At 44.3% G+C, this 13,808-nt stretch overlaps 1 protein-coding gene across 1 annotated transcript in view; it reads right to left on the bottom strand.

Annotated features, from left to right (window-relative positions):
* LOC140204783 (BTB/POZ domain-containing protein KCTD5-like) overlaps positions 1-13,808 on the bottom strand; it is a 40,584-nt gene that overhangs the window by 20,257 nt on the left and 6,519 nt on the right. The window contains exon 2 of the mRNA XM_072271572.1: positions 7,798-7,906. Coding sequence (XP_072127673.1) covers positions 7,798-7,906 — 109 coding nt within the window. The remainder of the gene's footprint in view (positions 1-7,797; positions 7,907-13,808) is intronic.

Raw genomic sequence — 13,808 nt, 5'->3', positions numbered from 1 at the left:
CACAAAAGTCAAATTGAGTTCCTTTTGCCAATCCTGTTTAATCTTAGATAAAGGACGCTTATCCTATTGTAATAATAAATTATAAATTCTTCCAAAAGAACCCTTGATCGAAGGATTCATACTCATAATAGTATCTAACAGGTCAGCCTCCAATATGTAAGGAAAATTACTTAAATATTTTTGTAAAAAATGTCTAACTTGAAGGTATTGCAGAAAGTGAGAGTATGAAAGAGAATATTTATCAATTATTAATTGTTCAAAAGACATCAATCTATCTTCTTTAAATAAATCCAAAAAAGAATTAATACCTTTATTTTTCCAAAGTTAAAAAAAATTGGATCACTCAAAGAAGGCTTAAAAAAAAGTAATTTCGATAAATTAAACTACAAAGTTTAAATTCTTTAAGATTAAAAAAATTGCGGAACTGGAGCCAAATTTGTAAAGAGTACTTAATCACAGGATATAGGTTTAAATTAACAACTTTAGCTAATTGCATAGGTAAAGCAGCTCCCAATAACGAAGTTAAATAAAACTGTTTTACAACTTTCAGTTCCAGGTCTACCCAAATTGGCCGATCACTCTTATCAACCCAATATAACTAAAAAGCCATGTATCGCACATTAACAGCCCAATAATTCATTCTTAGATTAGGCAAAGCAAGACCTCCATCCTTTTTCCAATTTTTGTAAGTGACATTTATTAATTCTCCCCATAAGCTTTGACGCATTTATTAATCAAGAACTTATCAATCACTTCTGTAAATATATCCAATGGCTTTGCCTCCACAGCAGTCTGTGGCAATGAATTCCATAGATTCACCATCCTCTGGCTAGAGAAATTTCTCCTCACCTCATCTGCTCTAAAGGGACGTCTTTCTACTCTGAGGCTATTCTGAGGACGTCCTTCTATTCTTATTCTGTGCCCTCTAGTCCTAGACTCCCCAATATAGGAAACATCTCCACATCCACTCTTTGTAGATAGTTCAATATTTGATAGTTTTCAATGAGATTCCCGCAGTCTTCTAAATTCCTGCGAGTACAGGCCCACAGCCATCAAACGCTTCTCATACGTTAACCCTTTCATTGCTGGGATCATTCTAGTGAACCTCCTCTGGACCCTCTCCAATGGCAGCACATTCTTTCGAAGATAGGGGTCCCAAAACTGCTGGCAATACTCCAAATGGGGTCTGACCGATGCATAATAAAAGCCTCAGAATTACATCTTTGCTATTATATTCTAGCCCTCTCAAAATGAATGCTAATGTTGCAATTACCTTCCTCATCACCAACTAAACCTGCAAGTTAATCTTTCAGGAATTCCGCTTGAGGACTCCCAAGTTCCTTTGCAAGTCTGATTTCTGAATTTACTCCTGGTTTAGAAAGGAGGCAAATAGAATTAGTAGAGATGAGTAAAAAATTTGGGACGGATGTGATGGGCTGAAGGGCCCACTTCAATGCTGTACAACTCTCTATGTTTGTAAACAAATACCAAAATGGTAAAACTGTGGCATCAGTCCTAGAGCCAATATTGGACTATGACCAAATGGGAGTTGTTAGAATAAGATAAACCCAACCTTATCAACTGCATTAAGTTCAGGTTCAAGTTTAATTTCCATCAACCATACACGAATACAGCCAAAAGAGACAGGTTCCTCCAGGGACCCCGTGCAAAACGCGGTGCACACAGCACAAGGCACACACACAAAGTATCAGTAAAATACAGTCACACAAAGAAAGGTCCAAGTCCCTGAGTCCATGAAGGTTGCAGCAGTCTGCAGTTGAACACAATACAGCTCGTCTTCTGCCGAGCAATCACTGGAAGGCACCAGCATGGATCCTGCATATCACCTCCAGCACCAAAACTGATGACCCTCTTAAGCCTGGTTTATACTTCTGCGTCAACGTGTTGCCGTAAGTACTGCGTCACCGCAAAGCCGACACAGAACCCTACGTGAGAGCCTGCGTTGCTGCAACGTGCACCTCGCCTAAAATGTAACTGCACATCACGGGAACACAGAACGCAACAGCTGTGATTGGTCCGCTTGGGAGCATCGCATTTCACCCTACGCTACAATAGCTTCCCATTGGGCGACTGAACAGCAGGGAAGGAACCCTGGCTGCAATGCTTTCCATAAAGCTTTACAGACCTCCAAAATTATGGAGGACACATTTCGCTTTTACGAAAAGACGCTCGCGTCTTGCTTGCCCCGAGAAAGACTACCATGGCCATGAAGTCTTGTGCGGGCAGGTGAGTGCACATGCGTGACGTGCGCGAATTGCAGAGCGACGCAGACACACCAACGCACAAATATAAATGCTCACAACACGCATAGGTAACTAGCGTAGGTTACGGCGTCGATTTAATGCATAAGTATAAATCAGGCTTTAGGCAGCTGCAAACAGATATCACTACGGCTTGAGGCCTAGTCCTCACTATAGCTGAGGTCATGCAGCTCCCCCTGCCATTGGTGCCACCAATTCCAAGAACTGGGCTTGTATCATTCCACATTACCAATGTCTAACAGGGTCCTGTGACCACAAAAAACAAGTGACTAAAGCAATCACTTGCTGTTAGACTGCACACTGCCCTCCTGCACCCACTCCGATATCTCTCTCTCTACCAGGCAGCACAGTCCACACTAATTTCCAGCTCCTTCAGTTTCTCCACCACAAACAACTTGCTGATAGGGCATTTAAAGTTTTTAATGTCCAGCAGGGTCTTGCGAACACAAAAAATGTTTTAAAAAGTTTAAATGTTTAAAAAAAGTTATAAGAAAAGACAACACCTTACATCAACACCTAGAAGCCACTGCATCCAAGTGAACTGTCATCTTACCATTAATATTCATTATAAGTTACTCTTGTTGGATTTGACTGTTTAATTCTTATACTGGACTGCTTAATTAATATTTTCTTTGTAGTTTTCTTTGCATTTCATATGATAACTTGTATACAAGTAACTGTGCACCATGCTCCTAGTAATAATAGTATGCATATAATAATTTAATATGCTTCCAGTGAATATACATGTACTGCATTATTTGAATGTGCTATCTCAATGATTGACTCTTATCTAAAAATTTGAATGGAATTTTCCTCATCTCTCTAGTATAAAAATAGCTGGCAGCATCATTTTTTTACTTAGCTTTCTCTCTTTTCAACTCGTATACCCCCATCACTGTTCTGTCCTTTTCCTTTGTTCTATCAATGCATAATAAGACGATCGTGAAGCACCAGGTTTTACGCCTCTTTCCTGACCCCTAAAATAACCTTGGATTTAAACATCACAATCCAATACCCTCTTCGCAGATGAAATGGAAGTGGACACTGTACAAGCTTGTTACAGCCCATCACTGAGCTTATCTGAACAGGACTCTTACGTGATAGCAACTATGTGCCAATTTACTAAGTGCACAGATAATAAATTTATAAGTTTCATTAATTTTTACATACAGTACATTGCAGTAACAGTTGTGAGAAATAAGAAATCCCAACACAAGGTGCAACTAATATTTTTACAAATAAGTATACATTTGGACTTGGAAAAAGAAAAACAACCTTATCAACCAATCCCAACCACCCTCTTGTCCTCTCCCACAAAAAGTTAACCCCCTTAACTACTGTTACAATTATATATTGTATTTTTTAAAAAAGATTAAAGATCAACATTATTTGTCACATGTACTTCGAAATATACAAAGTAATATGTCGTTTGTGGCAAATTAAATCTGCACGGATTGTGTTGGGGGCAGCCGACAAGTGTCACCACACTTCCAGTGCCCACAACTTACTAATCCTAACCACTTGTCTTTGGAATGTGGGAGGAAACTACAGCACCCAGAGGAAACCCAAACAATCACAGGGAGAATGTACAAACTCCCTGAAAGCAGCAGCAGAAATCGAACCTCAATTGGTGATAGCAGGCGCACTAAAACAACTGTGCTAACCACCATGCCGCCTCCTGTTTTGTGGGAGTGTACTCCTTTCACCATCCCTGGTGGAAAATTTCTCTCCCAACTTTATTTGCAGTGTGCTGTTGGTAATGTGCTTTGCACCTTGGCCCTGGAGGAACACTGTTTTGCTTGGCTATATTCAAGTAGAGTTGAATGATAATTAAATTTGAACTGAACTTGAAGTCAGCAGCACCAGAAACTTCATGCAAGCTGCTTTTCCAAGGGACTTACCCAATGACCCAATGAAACAAACACAAAAACTTCAGTGAGAAACAAACTGCTGGAGGAACTCAGTGAGTTAGCAGCATTTCCAGAGGGACATGGATATTTCAGGATGAGACTCTTTATCTGAATTGAATAGGGGTTATAGTTATTACAAGTTGGTGAGGGTGCAGGGTAGAACAATGATTGGTGGGACATCAACACTAGTATTAGGGAAGGAAGGAGCTGTGTTGATGGGATGGCCTCCACTTGAATCATGCTGGGACCAGGATCTTGGAGAATCACATGAATGGGTGCTACGGTAACGTAGTGATTACCACGATGCTATTACAGCTTGGGGTGTCAGAGTTCAATTCTGACATAGTCCGTAAGGAGTCTGCACATTCTCCCCATAGAATGTGTGGGTTTTCTTCAGGGTCTCCTGGTTTCCTTCCACAGTCCAAAGACGTACCAGTTAGTAGGTTAATTGGCCATTGTAAATTGTCCTATGATTAGCTTGGAGATAAATCAGGGGTTGCTGGGCGGTGCAGCTCAAACGGCTGTTAGGGCCTATTCTGTGCTGTATCTCTACACAAATAAAAATAAATAATTAGTCGCCTGTGCATAAGCATAAAGTGAAAGGGAAGTTAAGTGCAACTCTGCCATGGACAGTCCCATGCCCGGCTGCAAAAGAAGGAGGCTTCAAGATGGGGCTAGCAACCCCATCCCATAAGAACACAGAGCTGCAAACAGAAGCTTCAAAGACCTCATCCCTGGGAGAGAAAGGATACACCAAGATGGGCTACACCTGGAGACAACGTGAAAGACTGGCCCAGTGCAGTGGACTCTGGTGAGCTGCTGACGGCAGCCTACGCTCCAGAGGGGTGATGGGCTTAGAAGGAAAGTGCAGAAGAGGTCTGGATGTCTCCAGAACTAAAATCTTCAAAGTTTAGAAAGCTACAAGTATTTATCTTCTGGAAACATGGACACAAAATTGAAAAGGGTGATGAAAAAAGGACTGAAGGTGTTATATGTGGGATCTGAAAAGGAAGGTGGAGCACTGAGTCCAACTTTTGACCACCCTCCCCCCTTTACACTGGATATCAACCTTTTATTCTCAATCCAGAAGGGTCTCCACCTTAAATGCTGACGACCCATTTCACCCCAGAGTTCCTCCAGCACCTTGTTTCTTGCTCCCTATTCCAGCACCTGCAGTCTCACGTCTCCAGAAAATGCAGAGGATGGATTCAATATGGATATAACAGAGCACATCCTACTTCACATCAACAGTGGACAGTCCAAATAATTCTTAAAAGGTAACAAGTCAGAGAGGAGGTTCCGAAGGATTTTGAGAACCAAAGTTCAAAAGTTCTAAGTAAATATTTTATCAAAGTACATATATGTCACCATACACTGCCCTGAGATTCATTTTATTTATTTACTTAGCAATACAGCACAGAATAAGCCCATCCAGCCCCTCAAGATGCGATGCCCAGCAACCTCAGATTTAACCCTAATCTAATCACAGGACAATTTCCGATAGCCAATTAACCTACTAACCGGTAGGTCTTTGGACTGCGGGAAGAAACTGAGGCACCCGGAGAAAACCCACTCATTCCACGGGGTGAACGTACAGAAAGTGCCCGGATTGAAACTCCAAACTCCGACACCCCAAACTGTAATAACAACGCACTAACCTCTACACTACTCTGGCGCCTCTTTTCTTGCGGGCATTCACAGTGGAAGAAATGCAATAGAATCAATGAAAAAACTATGCACAGACACTGGTAGCTTACTAGAATTTAGAGGTGAGGTCCAAATAAAATCAAGGATAATGTAACTGCCAACCACAAAAAGCACAGCTGCTAGTTCAGCAGAGAAATTTAAACTCCAGCAAGTCCAGACTGTAGCTTTTTAAGGATACACTTGACAAGATTTGTAAACGAGTCAGGATGAAGCAACCTCTCATTACCTTCATCAGTTGAGGCATCGAGTTCAAGAGTCAGGAAATATACCGCAGCTTTATAAAACTCTACTAGGCCACATCGACAAGATGATAAGAGGCATATATCGAGTGGGTCGTCAGAGACCTTTCCCCAGGGCAGAAATGGCTAGTACAAGAGGACATAATTTTAAGGCAATTGCTGGAATGTATAGGGGGATTGTCAGAGCTATGTTTGTTACACAGAGAGCAGTGAGTGTGTGGAACACCCTGCCAGGGGTGGTGGTAGAGGCAGATATATTAGAAACTCTTGGATGGGCATATGAATGATAGAAAAATGTAAGGTTATGTGTGGGCACGTGGCCAAGTGGTTAAAGCATTCGACTAGTGATCTGAAGGTCGTGAGTTTGAGCCCCAGCCAAGGCAACGTGTTGTGTCCTTGAGCAAGGTACTTAATCACACATTGCTCTGCGACGACACCGGTGCCAAGCTGTATGGGTCCTAATGCCCTTCCCTCGGACAACATCAGTGTCGTGGAGAGGGGAGACTTGCAGCATGGGCAACTGCTGGTCTTCCATACAACCTTGCCCAGGCCTGCGCCCTGGAGAGTGAAGACTTTCCAGGCGCAGATCCATGGTCTCACAAGACTAACGGATGCCTTTTTATGTAGGAAAGAAGAGTTAGATTTTAGAGCATGTGAAAACTTTGACACAACATCATGGGCCAAAGGGCTGTTCTGTGCTATACTGTCCTACGTTCTATCTGGTGTATTGCATTCAGTTCTGGTCACCCCATTTATAGAAGGGCTGGGAGGCTTCGGGGAAGGTGCAGGTGGAGTTTACCAGGATGCGCCTTAGATGATAGTGCACGTGCTTGTGGGGAGCGATTGAACAGGCTTGGGCTTTTCTCTCTGGAGCGGCAGAGTCTAAGGGGAGGTGATATAAATTTACGAAATTCTGAGAGGCATAGTTGGGATAGACAGCCAATATATTTTTCCTTGGGTTGAAATGTCTAGCGCGAGAGGCTATACATTTAATCTATGGGTGTGGTTAATTCAAAGGAGATGTGTTATAATGTACATGGAGGATGCCTGGAATGTGCTGCCTGGAGGTTAAAGAAAAATAGAAATGTTTCAGAAGCTCTTAGACAGGCACAAGAATGTGCAGATAACGAAGGGATCCGCTATTCAGGCAATTTAAACGCCAGCCCAGATAAAGTAAGGGCTCCTCGCTCCTTAACGGAGAGAAACTGTGAGACTGGCCCCGGCTGCTGTGCTTCGTGTCTGCAAACTTTGCGGCAATTTGCTCCACTAATATGATGAACGAATATAGAGGGTTTGGGTCTAATCCAGGGATTTCGATCTAAAGACTCAATCTGGCTCTGAATGCTGTTGTTGCTGCTCACTTCTATTGTATGTATGATTTGTATGTTCATCCCCTACTTTCTCTGTACGTTGGGTCTTTTTTTTAATTGAGTTCATTCAGCTTTCTTGCTTTCTTTGATAATTAACAGACTTTGACTCTTGATATGGACCATGTGTAGGCAGAAGTGATTAGTTTCCTTAGAAGTTTCATTTCTAGTTTAATTAGTTCAGCATTACATTGTGGGCCAAAGGGCCCAGTTCTGTGCTGGACTGTTCCACATCCTATGAAGGACAGAGTGGCCGAGTCCCATGTCCCAAAGCGAAAATTATGTAACTCACCCTCCTCCGCCAGTTCCTTGTTGATGACAAGTTTGCCATGTCGGAGATAATTCAATATGGGCCCAAAGTACGTGGGGTCACGGTCAATCAAGTACGCCCCTGTCTCGTCCTGAGGAAGAAAGTCACCGTTTACTATTTCTGAATTCGCAACCTAACCAAGAGACGGAGCACAAGAGTCAGCCCCAGCGCGTGGTCTGCACAAGTCCTGTTGTAGACGGTTATCTCTGCACAGGCGTACAAAGTGTGCAGTAGATCTACAACAAGAAAAACAGTTCACACACTTGCTAAATTTATCACACAGACACCAACACATCACAACCTTATGCAATGCTTTGTGCATTGCCTTGCGCAATACAACACACCAGAGAATTGCCGGTTAAATGCATTAAGTTTATTTCCGGTAAACAAGAAGCACACTCAGGATGAAGCTTTTAATTCTAGAACAACCGCAATGTCCTTTTCTTTCAGAATATAGGGTTTCTCTTCCACCACTATCTATACGGCATATTCTCCATTTCATGACCGTCTGCCCTCACCCATCACCTCCTAAAACAACGGGGATAGGGCTCCCCTCGTCCTCAACTACCACCCCACAAATCCAACACATGATTCTCTACAACTTCAGCCATCTCCCATGGGATCCTACCAACAGGCACATCTTTCCTATCCATTCACCTCCACTTTCTGCCGGGGTTTACTCTCTACGCAACCCCACTGGCCCTCCCGGCACATCCTTACGACTGCGACAAGTGCCTCGCCCCCTCCCTCACCACCATTCAGGCCCCAAACAGGCCTTCCAGGTGAGATGACACTTCACTGCAAGTCAGGTGGGGCCACCTTTTGTATTTCATGGTGTGGCCTCCTCAACATCGGCGAGACTCGACGCAGAATGAGTGGGATTGCTTTGTTGAGCACCTTTGTTCTGTCTGCCGCAACAGCAGGGATCTCCTGATGGCCACCCATTTCAACTCAACCACGCTGAAAAGTCAGTACATGGCCTCTTCTACTGGCACAAGAGGCCACATGCAGGTTAGAGGACCAATACTTCATATTCTGTCTGGGTAACCTCCAACCTGATGGCACGAACATTGATGTCTCTAACTTCCAGAAAAACTCCCCAGTCTTCCACCCCCCCACCCCATTCTAGTGGCCCACTTCGTTTTCTCCTCCCTTGCCCTCACAACCCCACCCCCCCATAATTCCATTGCCCACTCTCTTATCCTATCAGATTCTTTCTTCTTCACCCTTTACCTCTTCCACCTATCATCTCCCAACTTTTCACATCACAGCCCTGCCCCCCCCCATCCACCCACCTGGTCTCACCTATCCCCTGCCAGTTTATACTTTGTCGCCAAACAATTGATACTAGAGCGTACAATCATCACAGCGGTATTTGATTCTGCACTTCGCGCTCCCTGGAGTACAAATTGATAGTAAATATTAAAAATTTAGATTATAAATCATAAATAGAAAATAGAAAATGGAAAGTAAGGTAGTGCAAAAAAACAGAGAGGCAGCTCAGATATTTGGAGGGTACGGCCCAGATCCGGGTCAGGATCCGTTCAGCAGTCTTATCACAGTTGGAAGGAAGCTGTTCCCAAATCTGGCCGTACGAGTCTTCAAGCTCCTGAGCCTTCTCCCGGAGGGAAGAGGGGCGAAAAGAGTGTTGGCTGGGCGGGTGGTGTTCTTGATTACCCTGGCAGCACTGTTCTTCCCCCTCATCCCAACTTATTCTGGAAACTGCCCTCTTCCTTTCCAGTCCCGTTGAAGGGTCTTGGCCTGAAATATCGACTATTTATTCCCTTTCATTGCCTGACTTGCTGAGTTCTTCCAGCATTTTGTGCATCTTGCACGAAACATAGAAGAGTACAACTCAGTAACAGGCCATTAACCAGCTAAAAAACAAATCAAAAACACCCAAAAGCTAATCCCCCCTACCTGCACCATGTCCATATCCCTCCACCTTCCTTACATCCATGTGCCTATTCACTTCTCTTAAAAGTTCCTAATGTATTTGCCTCTACCACCACACCAGGCAGCACATTCCAGGTAGTCACCACTTTCTGAATAAATACTTACCCCTCATGTCCCCCGTGAACCTACCCCCTCCCACCTTCAATGCATTCTCTCTAGTATTAGATATTTCAACCCAAAGAAACAGATTCTCTCTGTCCACTCTATCTTCGTTGACATCCAACTGTCTTGAAGGACAATATGCGATGACGATATCAATCCAAGCCTGGGCGGAAGGTTATGGAGATGCCCAGTCGTCAAGATCCCCCTCTCGACCTCACCGGTGTAGACCAAAGGAAAGCTTATGAAGCAAAACGTTTGGCACCAGATTGGCTGCAGGAGCTGCCAGGAGGATGTTCAATGACATCCAACCGCCTTAGGGGCTCCACTCCAGATTGTCTGCCTGGGTTTACTCCCGTAGCCTTCGTCTCTCCCGAGGCTGCCCACAAAGCAGTGGGGCTAATTACCAATAACTGGTGCCAAAATGGCTGTTGTGATGCATCTAGTGTGGTAGTGTAGTGGGTAGTGCTCGTCACTCTCACTTTCAGCTTCTACTGCTGGCTAGCAGTCTAGCAAAACGGAGAGCTGAACATGTAAGTCTCTCCCTGCCAGTACATAGCCTCTCCAACAGCAAGCCTCATGCAGTACCTCCTCGCTGGCAACACACACAAACTGAACTCCTTTCGGACGCAGGCTGAATTACAGAGGACAGGGAGGAGGTCTGGCCCCTGCGTACGTAGCACACAGGCCCACCAGCGTGTGCACATGCCCTGGTGCTCATGAACCAGATCCACTCTATCTATGCCTCTCATTATCTTGTAAACCTCTTATCAAATCTCCCCTCAGCCTCCAGAGAAAACGACCAGAGTTTATCCAGCTTCTCGTGATAGCACGTCCTCTAAACCAGACCGCATCCTGGTGAACCTCTTCTGCACCCTCTCCAAAGCTTCAACCTCTTTCCTCTAGTGGGGCGACCAGAACAGAAATTCTTTCTGTCGCAGAAAGTAATCTCACAACCGCAGGGAGAAACGGGACAACTGGGGGAGACCAAATAAAAGCACCACGGCACAACAGATTGAATGGAAACCACAGGAGTACAGTTGTATCAGATAACTCTGAGCATTGTCCATCTGTCTTCTTCTTAACATAGGGACATGGCACAGCTAAGGCTCAAGTCAACCTGTGAAAATTTTTTCCACGTAGAGTGTGAAGATGTAGAGGTAGACACAATTTCAATGTTTAAAAGGCATTTGGATAGAACAGATTTGGGCCAAACACAGGGAAATGGGGCGAGCTCAGGTAGGCAACTTGGTCGTCAGATACCCGTTTCTGAGCTCTACGAGTTTATAGCTTTGTGAAGACTGTACAAAACTTACTTCACAGGATCTACAAGTAAAACTAAGAATTTTTTCCTGAAGATTTCCTCAGGATTTTTCCTGCAATGCCACATTCACAACTCTTATAATTCCTTATGTAACTCTGCTTTGAGTAAAGCTTTTATTTGTGTAACAAATTTAATAATGGCTCTTAGAAGTTAAATCTTCAGGCTGGAACAATTGGCTTAATTAACATTGATTTTTTGAACTTTTGATTATTGCACTCCCTTCACCATTCCTGTTTCCTCTCACGTTATCTCCTCACCTGCCCATCACTTCCCTCTGGTGCTCCTCCCCTTCCCTTTCTTCCATGGTCTTCTCTCTTAACAGATTCCCCCTTCTCCAGCTCTTTACTTCATTCCCTCTCTCCTCCCAGATTAATCTATCGCCTGCCACCATGTACTTCTTCCTCCCCCAACATTCTGACTTCCCTTTCTTCCCAGTCCTGAAGATGGTAGATACATTAGGGACATTTAAGAAACTTAAATGGCTGATAGGAAAATGGACAGTCAGTAGGATGGAAGGGTTAGATAACGAGTAGGTTAAAAGGTCGAGACAACATTGTAGGTCAAAGGGCCTGTGATGTACTATGCTCTATGATGAAATGGTGGAGCTGATTCAATGGGCTGAATGGCCTAATTCTGTTCCTCTATATTATGGTCTGATCCTTGAGCTCTACCACCATCTCTGGCAGTGCATTCCACACATCCTGCACTCTCGAAGAACAACACACAACACACCACATACATCGCCCTGTTCTGTCACATTCCTCAATGGCCCGGTGGCGATATCATCTTGAAAGATGAGTGTATTAGACCGTAAGACATCAGGACAGATTTCAGCCTTTCAGCCCATCGAGTCTGCTCTGCCATTTGATCATCTGAAACCTTAATGGATGGAAAATTTTCAGATGCTCAGCACGGCTCACAGACCTCTTCCAACTAACGTGCATAATGAGAAAATATTCTGCAGAACTGAAGGACAACAGACTTGATATAATACTCCACAAATGCTCCTTGACCACAGTGAACTCCACTTTTTGCTTCAGACTTTCAGCACTTGCAGTATTATACTCTTCACAATTTTCAATCTGGATCGCAATTCCTTCCAGATCCAAAGAGCTGACCGACACTCACCATCTGGAACTGCCGACCAAGAGGTTTCTACAAAACTAGTAGCATCCCAGATCTAAATCATTCCCTCCACAGGAGCCTGGAAGAAGTGATGGTGGCGTGCAGGGAAGCAGTGCCTACTCTAGCTCCCAATAATGGTGCTAGCTTTAAGTTCTTAGATAGCGTTTCAAAGTTTCTAGTCAGGGATTTCAGTCGTTGAAAGCTCCGCTGAACTCTTGGACAAAATTATACAGAGATTTTACGGACAACAGACCCGGTGACAGTGACTTGACCTGCAGCTCAGCCAAGGAAGTGGCAGGCGCTGGCGGTATGAGAGGAAGCTAAGCCGTGGGGAGAGAGCTGGGATACCAGCGAGGCTGACAGCTAACCTGACCAGACCGACAGCACCACAACTTTTCCTGGCCAACGGCCACTCACTAGATAACAAAGTGGTCTCACTGGGACTGAGAATGAACACACAGGAAAGGGATGAGAAACTGCTGCATTCTGGCTTTCACCAAAACATGGCTAAACTACAACATGCCCAACCAGCATTTCAACTTGACGGGATGACTATCCTGCACAGACAGGAATTCCCTGTCGGGAAAATCCAAAGGAAGTGGAATCTGTGTGTACATTGGTGCACAAACTCATCTGTAGTTAGTAGTCACTGTTCTGAGGAAATTGAGCACATTACAATCAAATGCAATGCAACCATATTACCTGCTCAGGGAGTTTACTGTGTTCATCACTGCTGTCAACATCACCCCGCCTCCCACCGAGTGCGAACACCAAGGGAGAACTTTATAATATCACCAGCTCTCTACAAAACAAGCATCCGGACACAGTCTCTTCGTAATTGCAGGAGACTTCAATCATGTTAACCTGCAGGGAATTTTACCCAATTTCCACCAACATGTCACCATGACCACAAGGGGAACAAACAGACTGGACCATGTTTATACAAACAGACAAAGTACTTACAAATCTCTCCCATACCCTCATTTTGGCTTCTCTGACCACATCTCTGTAATGTTAATCCCAGCAAACTCACCGCTGCTGAGAAACCAGTCAAGAGGACCGCCACTCTGTTGTCTAATAAGGCAATCTCTATGCTTCAGGCAGATGTTCAAAAAGGCCACCACAAACAGAAAAGGCACAGACCAAGGAATATGCCTCATTTGTCACTGGCTAGATGAGTAAGTGTGTAGACGTTGGTACCTCAAGAACAACCATATCACAGCCCAACCAGAAGCCCTGGCTGAATGCTGAGGTATACTCCTTACTGCAGGCCCGGGACACAGTCTTCAAGTGCAGTGACAGAACAGCTCTCTGAGCAGCCAGTAATATCATGAAGGATCCTACACACTATGCTCGTAGACTGTTTGTCCCACTCCAGTCAGGGAGGCTACATCCACACCAGGACCACCAAACTCCAAAACAGTTCCTTTCCCCAGCAGCAAGGCTGATCAACATCTCCACCCACTGACTCCACCACTACTTTATTATT

The sequence above is a fragment of the Mobula birostris genome, chromosome 11, assembly GCF_030028105.1.
Source record: "Mobula birostris isolate sMobBir1 chromosome 11, sMobBir1.hap1, whole genome shotgun sequence".
NCBI classification, from domain to species: Eukaryota; Metazoa; Chordata; class Chondrichthyes; order Myliobatiformes; family Myliobatidae; genus Mobula; species Mobula birostris.
This window is presented reverse-complemented; position numbering and strand designations above follow the sequence as displayed.